Below are 18712 nucleotides of genomic sequence, written 5' to 3'. Positions count from 1 at the left end.
CAGTTTAGTCTGAGATAGGGTATAGAAATCAGAGAGGTTTGGTGAAGAATAGGGTATCATTAATTGTGCCTGGAAACTGATCAGTGGTATGAAGAACTAAGTCCAGAATAGGAACAGAAAATCGGAGGAGAAAGAGGCTTTTCTTTACGCAAATAATAATCATCACGGCAACGTTGTTGACAGATGCATGGCTCTCCATTAAAAACACTAATAGTGATACGTTTCTTATAAGAGCAGGTCTGAGATAGGGAAGAGATTTTTTGTACCTAGTCTAGTATAGGGTTGCAATCAGCTGAACATGGTCTGGTATAGGATAAGGGCACACCTCCATCCAAACATATACAGAGTACCCCCCTCCCCCCTCCGGGGTCTACAGAAAAACAAAAACTGTTTCTTTAATGTTACAAGGTTGTCTGGTTATACTTTATGTGTTTCATGAAAGACGTTCCAGAGGATGCACTCTATGTACTACATTACCTGGACAACCATATAGCTCTGCTCGCATTGATATGTGTCCATGCCAAGTGAGCGGTCGAAAGCGGATGTAACGTGCCGTTATCGATGGCACGAGTGCATGGTATACAACAGTGTCTTGGTCTTTGTTTCCAGCAAATTCCTACATCAATAATATGACAAATCATATCTCTCATCCTTTTTTAATCCCATTCATTTGTAGAACTGTACATTAACAGAAGTAAATTTTACTTTTATGAATCAGCCTGATATATTGTAAAAGCGACTAATGTTCACTGAGACTCTACTTGTTTGGAATGCCAACAGTTGTCTGACTCCCGATAGCATGAACCATAAAGGGAAATTATAAGGTTTAAATTATTTGAAGTTCGAGGACTGAAAAAACAAAACAAATCACCACACATAAAGGGATAATTGAGCAATATTTTGTTACATTTATGGTGCATAACTATCCAAATGATACCCTATAGCTCTTGCTCTGACCAGAGGCTACCCACCGATCCATTTATCAACGTCCTATAGGCCCGGGCTTATATCATAAGGTGAGCCCTATTGGAGTACCCAAAAAAGAGCCAAATTGAACAAAAAAGCTATAAATCAGCGTTTCGGTGAGCTACACTAAACTTCTGCTTCACCTTATCTGTGGTTTGTCCTTGTTGCCTGTAGTATTGGAAGTTCGTTCCATCATTGCTGTACTCAAGCTTGTACTTTGTCACCCACTGGTTGTAAGCATTTCTCCCTTGTGTTGCTACACCTGTCACTCTTGTTTGCTGACTATCTAGATCAACTTGGAGCCACTGGTTGACGTTATTGCTGCCAGCTGACCATGCCCCTGCTTTACTTCCAGATTTTTTAAAGTGCAGTCTTCCCTGGATGGCGGCATAATTACCATTCCATTGTGAAGAGGCACTAATTTTTCCATTCACGATTAAACCGTTTTCCATACCAAGAGCTCCGTAACAATCTAAACGTTTTGAGGGATCGATACAAAATTAATGCAAAGTGAGTATATCTCCAGAGCTTCAGAGAAGCAAGTTGCACTACAACTCCTGCATACAGGGTTCTTGTCATGTTTGGTTTCAGGATCCACCTCCCCCTCCCCACTCCCTCACATGAGGAGAAGTGAAACATGCAGAAAACACATTATTTCACAGTTTACATGTTCATAACTTTGGGCGCAAATGCAAATGCCGCCAGCTCGCGTAACACACATTTTATCCGTCCCGTAGCTGGATTTACAGTTTGGCCGAACCCAACATGAAAAGGATGCCCTTAGTGTGTCGATCAAGTTATAGAGTTAGAGTTATTAAAGAAAAAGAGCGCATAATTTATTATTAAAATTCAGAATTTGATTCAGAATTTGATTGGAGGCAGGCCAGAAAAGGGGGGCCATGCGAAAACATTTGCCGTGTAAGGGGGCATTTCAAATAACTAACTTTTATGTGTTGTATTATGGCATCTATAAAAATTGTCCGGCAAACAATTCTGCCAGAATGCCTAAAATAACGTTTCTGATCGAGGTTCTGAATTTTTTTCCGGGAAGCATGCCCCCGGATGCCCGTACTTTGCTATGTACCGAGAGAACAGCATCAACTCAATCCGACCAACTATTTGATTGCAAACACAGTTGACCCATAGTAACATTATCGCGTCCCATCAATAAACAGCTAACCAAAAGCACTAGCAGCATTATTATTATCACTTTAAACTGCAATTTTGTCTGATATTCTAAGTTCAGCTTAATATGTTCTAATTGTCAAGCCTAAGTATTATTTTTAGGTCAACCATATCTTTCAATTCTATAACCAATGACTTGTGAGAATTGAAAGCTTTCAAAAGTTAAAGGATAACTGATAAAACAGGAACTTGTTATGTACAGCACCTGAACACCCATAGAGCTCTACTCTCATTGAAATGTGATCGTGCCAAAACAGTGGTCGAAACCGGAAGTAACGTGCCATAACTTGTGGAGTTAGTACATGATAAACAATGGTGTCCTGGTCTGCGTTTCCAGCAAGTTCCTAAATAAGTAAGGTGACATTCAATCTAGTACCACCCTGGCAGGTTGTTCAAAAGAACTCTAAACTTAAAGCACAATCATCCAACAAAAGCCGATTTAAAGGACAAGCGATATTTAGTTAGCAAGCTGACTAAAAAAGGTTGAAATTCAACCTTGTCCGTGGCTTGTCCTCGTTCCCGATAGTAGTGGAAGTTCGTCCCATCGTTACTGTACTGCAGCTTGTATTTAGTCACCCACTCGTTGTATGTGTCAGAATTTCTCCCTTGTGTCGCCACGACTGTGACTCTAGTGTACGCATTACCCAAATCAATCTGAAGCCATTGATTGGCATTATTGCTGCCAGCTGACCAGCCTCCTTGTTTACTTCCAGATTTTTTAAAGTGTAATCTTCCCTGGATGGCGGCATGATTAGCATTCCACTGTGAAGAGGCACTAATCTGGACGTCAGTGATTGCCCGGCTTTCCATCCCAAGGGCATCTCGGCAACCTAATTTTAATCAATATTTATACAACAAAGACATTTAAAAAAATGCTGGTTTCATCCAGCATTTCTGATGCTCTTAAACAATTTGCATCAATGACACCTTGACGGCCCCACTTATATTTGAACACGACACTTCCTTTTATTCACTGAACGTGTATTATTATAGATTGACTGATGTTTATCAAGTATGTGCCTATAGAATGTCACCTACCCATTTCAACCGGTTTACATGGAGATGGTTGAACCAGCTTTGCACCTCCTTCACTTAGAAATTCGGACCATCTGCGTACATTTCCGTCATTCCATTCATCAAGCTGACATGACTTTGACATCTCCTTAATTTGTGTTTCAGTAAGTACGTGACTCCACATGTTAACGTTTGATAACATTCCTTGGAAGGATTGACTAGCTTGAAAGCCACCACCAACCGAGTCTTGCTCTTGTCCCAGCACTAATGTACCACCTGATCTTATCGTGTGACCTGTCTTGAAATTCTTGCCTTCGTGTTCAAGGAGACCATCTTTGTAAATTTTCCATGATCCCGAATTCTTTGCCCACGATGAACAGATGTGGTGCCATACGCCGTCAGAAGTTGTTATTGACGTCGTCCTAGAAGAAATCGATGCAATACATCAAGATTTCAACTGTGTAGTAATTTGTGCTGTTTGAGTGCAGCATCTAGTATTTTTCAGTTGCAAAACTGAATCCTCTCACATGTATGTTTTAGACCTCCCCACCAACGCAGCACAACAGTTCTTTTAGAAAATTATATAAAATAACTTTCTTTTGAAAACATAACATGTCGATTTAGTCTTGTTTAACGTTTTTTGATGTAATGTATATGAAATGATTCATATATGAACTGCGGATGAATATGAAAGTGATAAATGATCGTCGCAGTGAATTTCCAATTTGAGCAATTGGAATAAAGAAGCCTTCTTTATTCCAATTGCTTAAATTGGAAATTCACTGCGACGATCGATTTATCACTTTCATATACATCCGCAGTTCATATATGAATCATTTCATATACATTACATCATTTCACTCCTCTCGCGGGAAAATATGAACTCACAATTGACCTCGCTCCCAATGTGTGGCTTCAATAGCTCAGTTGGTAGAGCATCGCACCGGTATCGCGGAGGTCAGGGGTTCGAATCCCGTTGAAGCCCTGAATTTTTTTTTCAGGCTTATTTATTCCAATTGCTTAAATTGGAAATTCACTGCGACGATCATTTATCACTTTCTTAACGTTTTTTCTTGTCTAACATCGTTGATTGTCGATTGCACAGGAAAAGATAAACATGGTGAGGTAATAAACTAATTAAAGCAGTAGTAATTTGATAAATACGATTCAAGATTAACATTGTCCCTACTCGTAATATCTACACAACCTTTTTGCGCCATCGATGTACAGTTCAAGACATCTGTCGTAGTATATGAGTAACTCATTAGCCTGGTCAGATACAGCATAACTAAGAAGACTCCCATGAATGTCACTCGAACTCATCCACAAACACACAGTGAAATCTGTGAAACTCGGCATGCGCGGGCTTTTGACAACGTCATCCACTCCCTCGTTTGGAAAATGGAAAGTGTAGCCTAAAAGGACAAGAATAGAAAGAGGACATTAGTTTCTATAACTTTTATGCCAAATCCATTAACACATTTTAGTACATACTTTCAAATCAGTAAAGACATTGTTGGTTTTTGCTATCATATTAGTATGGGAGCTTCGCAAAAATCAAAACATATACTACTGAGCACAACAAATGGAAGTCACTACTAAACATTTCCAGGAACTGTGGACGATATACCTAAGAATTTAAGGTAAACGTGCAGTGTTAAATATTTGCCCTTTTCTGCAATTAATATAAGCATGCATTTGTATGCACTGATGAGAAATTGCCGTTTGATCACTAGTCTTGAAGAAAGGAGCGGTTTCGCGAGCCAAAAATGGTAAAGGTCGGCACACACTAGGCGACACGTCGCTGCAACACGTCGCGTGAATTCTTGCGACAAACAAGTCGCTGCGACAGAATTTTGTTGCTGCGATGTGTCGCATGAATTCAAACTGGTTTAAATTCGTGCGACACATCGCAGCGACAAAATGAGCGATAGCAGCGTTGTCGTGGCGTATGTACACGTCTGCGATAAATCGCTGCGAGAGCGACAAAATATAAATTAACCAATGAGAGAACGTCATGTATTTTCGCCATATTGAATTGGAAAACTAGTTCGCATTCCCACTCTTCCAAATTCGCTGTTTTTAGCACCGAACAACGCCTTGTCGCAGCGACTTGTTTTGAAGAAGTACACACGGAGCGGCTTGTCGCAGCGACCTGTCGCTGCGACTTGTCGCCTAGTGTGTCCCGACCTTAAAGAGAAGCTAAGCCCTTTCAAGGAAGAAAAGAACGAAGGGTCTTGACGATTTTTAACGAATGACAAGTTAAAGTTGCCGAAGTGGTTCTGTTCTTAATCCAGGAGGCCGTCTTATTTTCTCGTATAAATAACCCTTATGAGTTTCAACTGTTGGCTTAGCAAATTTTATCATGAAAGCCGCCAAAACGCGAGAAAGAGATATCCACAAAGACTGACCATGGAATGATACTATTATGTGGTATCTGACGCCACCTGTATTTTTAGGAATTATCGTTTATTAGATCTATTGGATTGTGCCAAATTCAGGACTCGTATTATTAAAACATCTCATTAAAAATACACGTGTTTGATCTTAAATCAGTACTCTTAAGATTCTAATGCGGTGTTTCATCGGGTATCAAGTTCATCAACCTGATTCAAATGGTCATGTGGACTTATGAATACTAAATGAGTTTGAGAAAATGAGTTTAGATTGTTCTTCCTTGTTTTGCTCTCCTTTAATGTTTTCCTCTCCTTTATTGTCATTTTGGCGATGAAAAGCTGCTTGTTTGTCCCTAGAGAGCCCCTCCTGCATTCTTTTTGTTCTTTTGGTAGTAAATTTTCCTCGTCCAGAAAAATGTATAGAACATTCGAAATAATTCCAGTCAGCATTTTCCACATGATTAGTAGACATGTTACTGGTCTATAATTTCCCACAGCTTCCCCCTTCTCAGGATCTGTGACTATCAGCTAGCACAGTTCTTCCTGTTTTCATCCATTTGGGGGCATTGTCTGTTTGTTAGGCATGAGTTAAGCTGGTCTGCCATGCGTGTATGAAACCTCTTAAAATTCTTGAGCCAAAATCCTTGTACAAGGTGCGGACCTGGAGCCTTCCAATTCGGGACATTTTTTTACAAATTGCTTGCCTTGTGTTCGTTGATATTTAAATCTTCTTGCTTGTGTGTATTGCTATTTTTTAAGTGTTTCAACCAGTCTTTCCTTGTTGTGTTCTTTTTCGTGACTCCAAAGCTCACACCAAAACTGTCTAGCTTTTTTCCAGGGCCTGGCACCTCTTCGCTTGATGTTTTTTCTTCGTCCAGCTTTTCATAAAATTTGCTTTGGTTTGTCTCAGACATACTGTTTAGTCTAAAATGCTTCTTCCGATTTTCATTTCTTTTGATCTTGGTGGCTTTAATTTTGCAGTAATGCTCTGCTTTAGCTCCTCGATAACATAGTTTATTCCTTTTTCTGCGAACTTGTATCTTTATTTGTAAATCTTCTTAGTGGTACATTTCACGTGTTTAGAATTTTCCTCTGCGCGCACGCTCGATGCATGAATTATGTGCCCAGTAACAATGCGCATAAACAGTTAGCGCGAATGCCCTTAAAAAGAAGTTGTTGACCCTGGCCAAAACATTTTTTGCTGGAATTAAATGCATTTTTATTAAACGTGTATAAACGGTCACTTACTCATAATCGCAAACGGCTCACAGGGAGACGGTTTAACAAGCGTTGTGCCTCCTTGGCGAAGGAAATCGGGCCATTTGAACACATTCCCTTCATTCGATTCATCCAGCTGACAAGATTGCGACATCTCTTTTATTTGCGAGGTAGGAAGCACTCGATCCCAAACGTTGACATTTGATAACATTCCTTGGAAGGAATCAGCAGTTGTAAAGCCACCACCGACCTCGTCTTGGTCTTGTCCCAGCACTAAAGTGCCACTTGCTCTTATCGTGTAACCTTTCTTCAACTCTTCGCCGCCGTCATGTTTTAAGTCACAGTCTTTGTAGAGTTTCCATAATCCCGTACTGCTTTTCCACGACACACAGATGTGATGCCACACACCGTCATTAGCGGTTACTGCTGTCTGACTGTAGAAGAAAAAGATAAATACGTAAATACAAAACATCAGGGATGCAACTGCAGAATTTAATGTTAAATCAAAAAGGCCACGTCCTTGAAAACGTCCCATAATAGGTCTCAGTAATAATGCCATTTATTTGTGGTATGGTCTGATCCGACATAAACATGTTGCCATAAACCCTGTTCGACAACGTGCATTTAGACTCTGTACCTATAAATCCCAATTTCTCAAACTGGCTACAGCTTTTGCGTCTGTACCTACAACTGTTTTCACTTTAGTTACGTTTTTTGATGTTGACTTCTTTTGCCAATGATGACGGTGAACCTGTATCCGTCAGTGGGCGAATATGAGCTGTTTTATATTATCTGTCTTGCCAGGTCTAGCGTTTACATTACCTGGGTGTGTTAGGGATGAAGAAGTTCAACGATTTGTAAGTTGCACTGAAATTGATGAATAGCTTGTTGTGTTATCCTGATCTCTACACAGCGCAACTGAAAGGAGTGATTGTTACTTGAACTAGTAAGAATTCTGGCGTGCACATTCTTCTCAAATAATTACTAGCATGCTTCTTGTTCTCTTGTCAAACGACGTTCAAAACAATTGTCCAAGAAGGTATAAACATTGTGGAGTTAATTGTGATAATAATAATAGTTCAATGAATAGAACCATGGTTAAAGTTTTCCCATACTCGTAATATCTATACAACCTTTCTACGCCACCAATGTACAACCGAAAATATTTGTCGTAGTACAGTAACAGCTCATTATCCTCGTCTGGTACAGCGTAACTAAAAGGAGACCCTCGACGTTCACTCGAACTCATCCACAGACACATCGTGAATTCTGTTAAAATGGGCATGCCTGAGACTTTGACAAAGTCATTAACACCTTTGTCCGGAAAGCTGAAAGCGTAATCTATCGTGAGCAGAAAAAAAGATATGTATTAGTTTCACTGGAATTCTTGTCAAACCCAGGTTAGCGGATTTCATAAAGATAAATAAAAAAGATATACGGAAACATTTTGTCACATAAGTAACAACCATATCTATGCCCATGTGTGTGCATAAGAAGAAAGTGTTACAATTCTAAGTAAAAGGCCTCGGGGGACTGTAGTGACAATTGTTAAATATTCAAACTATAACTGATTCAGAAAACTCCTTTAAAGTACGCAAATACTTTGATGGTAGTTCCATTATTCGACCACTTTCTTCTCATTGATTTCCCCTTTTTTGTGGGCCGTAGCACACAGTTTGGCCGATTTCTCTCCCAGATATGCCCTTATGTTAATTGGACGAGACACAAAGGGGGCTAAGGCATTTATGAAACTCCCGGATGTATCAAATTATTTTGGACAGCATGCGCTCATCCGTAGTACATTGGCAACCAAAATCGGATAAAAATTATGGCCAAAAGTAACGAATTATGCCTAAACAAGCCCCGGTCAACAAATTCAGTTCGTGGAACGTCTTCACGGGTCTCGGTAAAAGCGTCAAATACCGTATTTATTCGATTAAGCTCACTGGGCGCTTATTAAATTTTTACCATTTTTAGCAAGTTGTAAGTTTATTTTGCAACAAAAAAATGAATACTAATGAGACGCGAAGATGCACCAAAGCAAAACTTTAACTGTTCATTGAACGTTTTTGTAGAATACTTAATTTTTATCAATACTCCTCTTGTGCACTTCAGGGTTTGTTATGAAGGAGGTGGGGTGGGCGCTTATTCGAGGATGGGCGCTTATTAACTTTTCCTACGTACAGGGTGGGCGCTTATTCGATATGGGCGCTTATTCGAGGTTGGGCTTTAAATCGAATAAATACGGTATTGAAACAAACAGGGAGTATACTTCAGCAGATAGACAGTATGTTTGATAACATTACGAACATATCTTGAACTGTAACCTACCTTTACTAAACGGTTCACAGGAAAATGGTTTAACAAGCCTTGGTACTCCTTCACGAAGAAAGTCGAGCCATTTAAATACTTTTCCGGCATTTTCTTCACCCACCAGACATGATTTGGACATCGTTTCAATTTGGTCAGGAGTCAGCACTTTGTTCCACACGTTCACATTTGCTAACATTCCTTGAAAAGAGTCATCGGTCGCAAAGCCACCACCCACCGAATCTTGATCTTGTCCTAAAACCATGGCGCCACCTCGCCTTATCGTATAACCTCTCTTGAAGCTGGCGGTGTTGGGGCCTGCCAGTCCGCCGTCTTTGTATAATTTCCATGATCCCGAGCTGCTTTGCCACGATACACAAATGTGATGCCATACGCCATCATTCGCTGTTACTGATGTTTGTCTACGGAAAGAATAGTTACCGGTCAATACATTTACCTAGAACTCCGACTTGGGTAGCTAATGTCACAAAGGGGCGTTTGTATTGGTTACATTGCTGTAATGCATTGTTTATTCATATTTGCTAGGCTTTTCTAAGTCTCTAGGATTTTTTGTGTAAGATGCATTGGCCTCTAAAAGTCCTCCCTAGTTTATTTTATGCATCATTGAAGTATTATGAACTCAGGACTTGCTTTGAACCAAACATCGTGGCTCGTATGACTGCTGCGCTTTCCTCGCTCGTTTGATTCGTGGAAACCCGCTGGATACGGAGGGCCGTTCGTCCTGTGTCGATTCGCCCGGACTAAGAGTCGATTTGTAGCTGATATTATATGTTTATAACTGAAGTAAATTCGAATCGTCACTCAATTTTAATCAGAATTAATCGCGATTACTTTTATACACCGTATTACGTTGAGAAATGTTCGAGCGAAAAAACTGTCTTGGCGTGTGTGATTTACTCTAATCGATGGCGGATGTCGATCTCCGGCTTGCCGTGCATCAATCACCAATAAGCTCATCAGAGAACTAGAAATGATCAGGAAAGGAGATGCATAAGACGCCAATTTTTTTAAAAGTAATCGCGTTAGAAAAAAATAAGGGCGAACCAAATTTTGGTCCGGGCGAATCGACTAAGGGCGATCGGGCTTTCAGGCGGTCCATTGAAATGTCTCTATCTCTATCGACAAAAAGAAAAATTAACAAGGGACTTTAACTTTACATACGTTCTTTGTCTTACGTCCTGCCTGGTCTAACGACATTCGTAAAAAATGTTTATAACTTAACAAAAGTGGTGAGATAACTAACGAAAATTCAGTAAGTTATAACCTGCTGTCGCCACCAATGTACAAAGAAAAATGACGTCTGTTGTAGTAGAGTAGTAGCTCATTATACGAGTCTGAAACAGCATAACTGATAAGACTTCCTTCAGTATTACTCGAGCTCATCCATAGACACACGGTAAAATCAGTCAAACTGCTGCGCATGCCCGAGATTTTGACGAAATCATTTACTCCTTTGTTTGGGAAATGTAGCTGGTGTGCTAAGGTGAAAGAAAAAGAAAAAATGCACCAGTGTTAATGAGAAGCAAGCAAGTGAGTGAGTGAGTGAGTGAGTGAGTGAGTTGGTAGGTCACGGTATGGAGTGCGAGGAATAGATTCTGGACTATCCGCAAAATAAAGAAATAAGTACTTGCGAGATGACAAGATTTTGCAATGTCCATCAGAGCAACAGAAAAGATAAAAGAGACTGTATTCTACTTGGAAACGGAACATAAAAATGCCTAAAGAAGATACGTCCTTTAGGCATATATGTATCTCTATCACTTACCCATTCCCATCGGTTCACAGGGAGATGGTTTAACAAGCGTTGCTCCTCCTTCGTGGAGGAAATCGAGCCATTTGAATACTTTGTCATTACCGGCTACATCCGCCAGACATGATTTTGACATCGTTTCAATTTGTTCATCAGTCAGTACATTATTCCATACGTTGACATTTGACAGCTTTCCTTGGAAGGATTGATCAGCACTAAAGTCGCCACCATCCGAGTCTTGCTCTTGTCCCAGCACCAAAGTGCCACCTGGTCTTATTGTGTGGTCTCGCTTAAGCGTACCTTGCTGTTTCAATTCGCCGTCTTTGTAAAATTTGTATAACCCTTGATTTTTTCCCCATGTTACACAAATGTGATGCCATAGGCCGTTGTTAGCGGATACTGAAATATCGCTATTGAATTGAATAGATAAATTAATGAATGAACAGAGAAATAAATACATAAATAAATAAACGGACAGACAGACAAACAAATAGGTAGATAGAAAGATAGATAAACAGACAGACAAATATGTAGATAGACAGATAGAAAGACAGACAGACAGACAGACAGATGGGCATGCATAGTACAGTAAAGACAGATCACAACTTTCAAAATGATCTTAACATTATAAGGCTAATAAAAATAAAAGCAATGGCCAAAGGCAAAAAAAAAAGCCAATCATGCAATGTAAAATTTTTTGTAACCTGGTATCGCCACCAATAAGCAGTTGAAACTTTTGATTTGTGTAGTATATGAGCAGCTCATTATCTTTGTCTCGCACAGCATAACTGAAAGGACTTCCTTCATTGCTAGTTGAGCTCATCCAGAGACACACCGTGAACGCCGTCAAGCTGGGCATTCCCGCGAGTTTAACAACATCACTAACTCCTTTGTTTGGAAAATGGAAAGCATTATCTACAGGAAGGAAATTTATTAAAAGAACTCGTCAATGTAGAGAACAGATGTTTCACAATGAAGTCACTTTTTTTAAAGTATCTCAGAGGTTCAAAATTCGGAATCTTTGAATTTGATTGCCTGATGACGCATGGGAGCAGTTCTTAGTATTTGGACTAGATCACCATTTTCAAACTCCACGATATATAAATTTGCTCATCAACCGTTTTAATTCACGTAAAATAATTAAGCGGCGGTGGGATTAAGGGCCTCAGTGCTCTCCAAAGTATCCATTCTTTTCAATCGATAAAACGAAGTTGTAGCTTTAAGAGCACTTTTCTGAGAAGATAAAAAGCAAAGTTACATTTATTATTTGTTAACTCTCCTTCATTTTTCAGCTTCAAAACTAAATTTTATCGTGTTGTCTGCTACCTAAAATTGATTGATAAGGTTTTGACCTGTGAATTTGGTGAAATGTAATTTGTACAAAGCCTGCCTTGCAAGTTTTGACAATTGCTTCAAGTTGTTTTTCGCCAAATCTAGCAGGGACTATAGGAGAAAAGGTCAAATCTAACAGTTTGCCACATCGAACGTCCAAATTGCTTGTTTGTAAAGCTATTTTTGCAGTACATAGTCAGAGTGGCTCTACTTCCGTGGGGTATTTCGTTTGAATTGGTTTGCATTTACTCCACAACCAGACTCCCATATTTTTTCTTTTTGAGAGTAAAATGTTTCCTTAAAACATAGACCTAAGGCTTAAGCGGGGTTACCATGGCGCAGTTACAATTGCCAATTCAAATATATTCGTTTTTCCTCATTCCCCGAGGTTGGCTACCTCAACACAAAAACACGAACGGGAGGGGGGGGAAGAAGGGTTAATTTTTTTCTATTATTCCCACCTTTGCTTCACTTGTTTAGAAGTGCTCTTAATTAATTATTTAGGTTTGTTGTGTCTGTATTTTTTACATTGTTCACGCTACTGACTGATTACAGCTAAACGGTAAGACGCGGGTTCTTCTCTCGGCGTTTTGTCAAAAGGAACGACCTTTTATCTTCCAAAAATATCCGATTCGTGCTTCAATAAAATGAAATTAATCCTAGTAATATTGTGCCGTATATAAACTACCAAACTACATATTTCACTCATTTCACTTTCAAAAACCGTTTATCAAAATACGTTATGCTTCAAATTGAAATCACTTTGAGATGTTGATCGCGACGTTTTGACTTTTTTCTGCTTATCTAACAGATGCGAAGGGGGTGGATCATCGAGAAAAACGCAAGACCAGGTCGAAAGTGTCCCCACGAGGGAGCAACGTCCTGCAGTGTGCTCAATAATGAGGATCGAAATGCACCAATAACAGTGACTCAAATGGTTTGTTAATAAATTTTGGTTTAGATATTTAATGCTTATTTCGCTGTCGCGTTTATCGGTTCGTCATATATTACCTAGGTGTCTTAAACAAACCTGGTGCACTTAATTGTTACCTATGGCACAAACACCCCTCCCCTCCGTATTGAAAATCACAGGATCCAGCCCTTATTGCCACTTACCCGTTCCTAACGTTTTACATGAAGATGGTTCGACAAGCGTTGCTTTTGCCTCTCGAAGAAAATTGCGCCATTTGTATAAGTTCCCTGCATTCCATTCATCTAGAAGACACGATTTTGACATCTCCTTAAGTTGTGTATCAGTGAGCACCTGATTCCATACGTTCACATTTGATAGCATTCCTTTAAACGACTTAGAAGCTTCAAAACCACCACCGACAGAAACTTGCTTCTGTCCTAATGCCAATGTACCACCTTGTTTAATCTTGTATCCTGTTTTGAAGCTAGGAAATTCATCTTTCTTGTCGCCATTTTTGTATAATTTCAGTGTTCCTGAGCTACTTTGCCATGTTACACAGAAATGCTGCCATACACCGTTGTGGACAGATACTGATGTTTGTCTATAAGAATAATATTAAATACATTAGACATCAGACATCAGACATGCAGATAAATTGAACTGGCTGACATTTATAATTTGCCTTAAAAAAATGTTTTGGAGTTGAATCTGGAATGTCATAACAATTTGGTTAGGGCATTTATATCAAAGCTCTGTTAGTAAAACCAAAAACCTCTGTTAGAGCTGTTGATGCATTCAGCAACGATTGTTGTTCTTTTAGATGTATCAAGTTGAATATATTAAATGTACAGGAATGTACATAGTAAGTATGTAAGTAAGTAAGCAAGCAAGCAAGCAAGTAGGTTAAACGGTGTAAAAGTGCGAAACTTGTTTGTTCATGTGGATAAAAATACAGGTTAATATAAAGCAAATATAAAAGAAAAAGTACATGTACAATTTAAAACGTATTAAGATAAATATCAGATAGCTTTTTAAACCACTGTAATTTAACCACTGCCATCAAGCTAAAATGGGAACAGTAAGCATGATTGACTTTTCTTCATGCAACTCGTATTGTATATACAACCTTTGTGTGCCACCAATGTACAACTGAAAATATCCGTTGTAAAATATGAGCAGCTCATTAGCCTCGCTAGACACAGCATAACTGAGAGGAGTCCCTTGACTGTCAGCCGAGTTCATCCACAGACATATCGTGAAATCTGTCACACTGCGCATGTTCGAGATTGTGACAACGTCAGTGACTCCTTTGTTTGGAAAATGGAGAGCTTTATCTAAAAAACGGGTTGGGTAAAGAGAACGGCGTTTTTAATAATTTGATGGCCGTCATCTTACTAGAGATATTTGCCGTAAAATACTTTGCTCTAACTACTATAAAAAAGCAAAAAATAAATAAATAATTAAATAAAAATAAATAAATAATTATAAATCACTTAATTAATTAATAAATGAATAAATGAAGTTTTTTGGGTGTGACAGATTTTCGATTGGATTTGTTATTTTTGTAGTTATAAAAGGTTATTTTGTTTAGAACTGATTGTACCGGGGAATGAGTCTTTGCCATCTTCTGGCTACTATGATGTGAAAAAGAGAAATCGCAATCTGCCTTCCGTACTCTATAAATGTTTCCTTGAAAAAGTGCACACGTATTACGAGCGTTAAATTGGAAAAAATATTAAAACAGCGTCATACAGGAGTTCGAACACTAAGAAATAACAAGAAGGCGTAACGCTTGTTAATAGTCAACCTCGCTTTGTGGAGTACAAATAATGCGCGAAACGAGTACAAATCGCCACCAGGGGAAAAGGAATTCACTGACAATAAATATAAATGTAAAAAGATTAATGTGCCATAAATAATCTTAGAGTAGGTGTCATTATCTTTTATTTAAATCCATGCTTTCGCGATCATAGAATTGAAGCAACTAATAATAACTTACTTGAACACATATCTGCTGCAATAATAGACGCACTTTGATGAGAGTCAATCGTACCGTCTGACAAGTGAAATATATTACCAATGTTTAACCCAATGCAGTCCTTTCGTATCACCTCAAAATCTTTTCTAGTTCTCCTTTCGTTCCATATGTTCAAATGAGAAATTTCTCCCACGAAAGCCTTTGCCTCGATAAACTTTTTCTGGGACTGCTGTCGTTGTCCAAGTACAAGGTATCCACCCCCCTCCAGTGATGTTTGAATGGAAGTTAGGGAAACCGTATTGTCCCCTTCACGGATGGTCAGTCCAGTAGAGTCCCTCTCTATCCACAAGAAATGCCACTTCCCGTCGTTTAAGTCCCAGTCCTCTTCACTGCCCTGTGGAGAACCCTTAAGGATCACCCCCACCCTGGGATGTGTCTTGATAACCAGTTCGTCCGGCTGACTTTCAGTAGCATAGGAAAGAGCTGTTCCTTCACTGCCCTGTAGAGTCCTCATCCAGAAAGAGATAGTTAGCGCTTTCAGCCCGGGAATAGCATTCAATATTGACACATGGGACTTTCTTCTTAAAAACAACTTGTAGTTGCGAATTTCTATTTTAAAAAAAAGATTCAATACAACTATTGTTATTTAGAGATATTAAAGCAGTTAATATGAAAACGAGAGCTCATTTCCATTGCTTATCACGTGAAATAAATGATCTACAATTAAGTCAATATTGTTTTGGCTGAAAAGCTCGTTGTGACTGTTATAACAACTACTTTTTTCCTCAAAACGTATACCTCTAGTTTCAGGAAGACATTCATTGCATTACTTACCGCTATTAAGGCATTGAAAATATGGACAACACTCGTCATTTGCGGGATGAAAAGTGCATATACTGGGAAGCTTAGGTGGGCAGGATTTAACGGTTTCACAAGCAGACTTCCCATCGTTGCAAATACATGAACGACAAGAGACAGAGGCTGGTCCGTCTAAGAAACGCTGTCCAGAAATGTATGTGTTGTTCTGGAATAAACATTTACCTGAAAGAAAAGAAAACTTGTTGTCAATGGCCCGCGATCTTTACTTTAAACCCCTTACCTATCCTCCCCCTCGCCCCGGTTCTTCATTAAAAATTTCTGAAAAGTTGTAAGATCTTTCACTCTACATTTCAACGATTTCTTCTACCAGAAGATTCAGTGCGTTGATTTTGCCTGTAAGGATCGCTTTTAGCCTTTTTAAGCAACTTTGTAGACAAAGATGTGTTCTGATAACTCTCTTCTAGTATATTCTGTTTCTTTTCCGTTAAAATCTTCAATTAAGTCAAGATCAAATGAAACCATTTACAGTCAAAATACTCAGCGCGCGATGCCGCCTAATATTCCGGAATAGTTTTGATTAACGGCGAACGGATTGCATTATTCGTTTCAAATCTTCAAATTCAATTTGAATATTGTAAATCATCCAACCGTAAACACGTGAATACGTGAACCTGTCAAAAATTAACCAATCAAATTGAATGTTTGAATGTTTGAAACGAATAATGCAATCCGTTCGCCGTTAATCAAAACTATTCCGGAATATTAGGCGGCACGCGCTGACTATTTTGCAAGTAACTGTCGATAATGATGTTAAATTGATATTAAAACATAATCATAATTGTTTCACTTACATTGTTTTCCCTTCTCCACACCATACTCACAACACCTGGATTCTTCGTCTCTATAGATTTCCTTGTCCTTACAGCAGCTCCACGATTGTTTCTCATTTAGTGGTAGGACATGTTTATTTTTACCACAAGAGTAACAGAAACTTGTCCTTTTATTGAAACCTTGATCAACACAACATTCCAAAGCGTCCTTACTGTCCACCTTCAGCGGGTAGAATGGTGTAAGAACGTCATTACAGCAGATTCCATGTGTTGTTAAGTATGGTTTACTCCCACAACACTGAACGGTAGTATCATCAGCATTCGTGTCTTGTCCTGGAAGGTCACGCACCTTTCCTAAAAAAAGGTATACAAAAATTGCCTCAGAATTTAAAATCAATCTAGACCCAGAATGCAGATATAATTACTAACATAGACGGTATGTAAAGTTTGCAAATGTTTCAGAGATCATCAGTACTAGTAGCTAGATGCTCAAGTTTCTTCGGAAATTCGTTTCCCTTGTACTGTCAATATTAAAGAAAAATACGATATCAAGTCCCTGTTTTATTAGTTTTTTTTTGATTTTGCACTTTCTGTTTTCAACAATAGAAAACATTTTAACATGTAGAATAGTAGTTACAAAAGAATTTTTAATTTTTCTGCAGAAAACGGAGGGAAAAAATACGAACTTGCCTTGACAGCAAATCTGCCTGTCGGGAAAGTAGGCGACATTACTGCAACATCTGGCCTCCTTTGCACTTCTGTGGGTATTTTCCAAAAAGCTGACACTTCCTCCACAGCAGAAAGATGTTTCTGCATTGTAGGGCTTCTCTCCATCACAGCATTTCCATGGTTCGTGTTTGGGGCGAACATAAGGCTCAAAGCCACATCTATCGCATACTTTATAACGGACATCATAATGTTTATTTCCACACTTGGCAATCATATCTGTAATTACAATTTGTACACGTCAATAAAGTAATGCTATTAAATAGAATTAGCCAAGCCTAAAAGCGTAGCTCCCCGGCAATTTACTTTGCCCTTTTGTCTGAATTCACTGACCATAGATATAAAATAAAGGTCTGGAGCTCGCGACATTTTCCGGTCAGCGGTCAACTTTATAAAAACACGTTACCTCAATGAGTTATACACCTGAGCCCGCGATATGGTCACGTGACACCGGTCAGCGGAGACCTTGTATTAATAGCTGTCAATTGATAATAATGTGGATGCCCAGTATCAAAAAGGTTAGGGTTAATCTATTTCTGAAGTGGGCGACGTAAACCTCGTTCCCAGGGCTTTTCCCTTGGTGATTTGGAACCAAGGGAAAAGCCCTGGGAAGGAGGTTGGGGCGAGTCCTGGGAACGAAATCTCAAATACAAGATTTTCCTATTTCTGTGGATTTTCTATCGGTATGGGTCTCCGCTCTGCGGCCCCTCGGGCCACTGTGGAGCTCCGCTATCAAGGAATACAATGTAAGGATATCTACAGTATTATTCCGTATTCCCTTAACGTAACCTTTCTTCTGTATTTCGACATAGCTTTGACGGCACACAACTTAACGAATTTGCTAAAAAAAGAAAAAAGATCGTTACAATGTGCACTGTCTATTTCACATGTTTTGTTGAAACTCACTCATTCATGATCCAAAAAGGTGTTGGTTTGTGCATTCTACGTACCTTTGCTGATCACCCAGTTTCCAAAGTTGTCAAGGAAAGGCGTTTCAGTCAGCAGCGATGAATTTTCGCCCATGTGTCTCTTTCCACTTGTAATCGAATGTGAATCTATTTTCCTGATCAATTTGATTTGGTGTTCTATTCTAACGGGCTGTCCTGAGAAGGTAGCATTCTGAAGACCCGTACTCTCAGTGACAACAAATTTGTTTTCGGCGCACGAATATTTGCCGCTCCACATCCAGTGGTTTAAATGTGGCAACCCAGGACACGTTCCCAGTCCACAGCGCTTCCTTGTTGGTGCACAACC

General features: G+C 39.2%; 1 protein-coding gene across 1 annotated transcript; it reads right to left on the bottom strand.

Moving 5' to 3' along the window:
* Positions 1–572: 572 nt before the first annotated feature.
* On the bottom strand, positions 573–16954 carry LOC144643983 (uncharacterized). The gene is made up of 17 exons (XM_078503384.1): positions 16754–16954; positions 15918–16124; positions 15105–15692; positions 14232–14439; positions 13309–13706; positions 11565–11775; positions 10876–11270; positions 10375–10588; positions 9111–9511; positions 7913–8120; positions 6810–7213; positions 4373–4580; positions 3190–3587; positions 2647–2981; positions 2357–2495; positions 1110–1438; positions 573–643 (listed from the first exon to the last, which is right to left on the bottom strand). The coding sequence occupies exons 3-17, from the start codon at positions 15595–15597 to the stop codon at positions 638–640; spliced, it is 4347 nt and encodes a 1448-aa protein (XP_078359510.1). The 5' UTR covers positions 15598–15692; positions 15918–16124; positions 16754–16954; the 3' UTR covers positions 573–637.
* Between the last annotated feature and the right edge of the window lie 1758 nt (positions 16955–18712).

Source organism: Oculina patagonica, chromosome 2, assembly GCF_052425735.1.
Source record: "Oculina patagonica isolate OP01 chromosome 2, crgOcupat, whole genome shotgun sequence".
NCBI classification, from domain to species: domain Eukaryota; kingdom Metazoa; phylum Cnidaria; class Anthozoa; order Scleractinia; family Oculinidae; genus Oculina; species Oculina patagonica.
This window is presented reverse-complemented; position numbering and strand designations above follow the sequence as displayed.

Excerpts from the sequence above, each read along its gene's own strand:
- LOC144643983 (XM_078503384.1), bottom strand. The coding sequence starts at position 15,597 with ATGAGGACTCTACAGGGCAGTGAAGGAACAGCTCTTTCCTATGCTACT. Across the intron at positions 11,271-11,564 it reads CTTATTGGTGGCGATACCAG|CGATATTTCAGTATCCGCTA; the intron begins GTTACAAAAAAT and ends TCAATTCAATAG. Across the intron at positions 2,982-3,189 it reads ATGTAAACCGGTTGAAATGG|GTTGCCGAGATGCCCTTGGG; the intron begins GTAGGTGACATT and ends GATTAAAATTAG.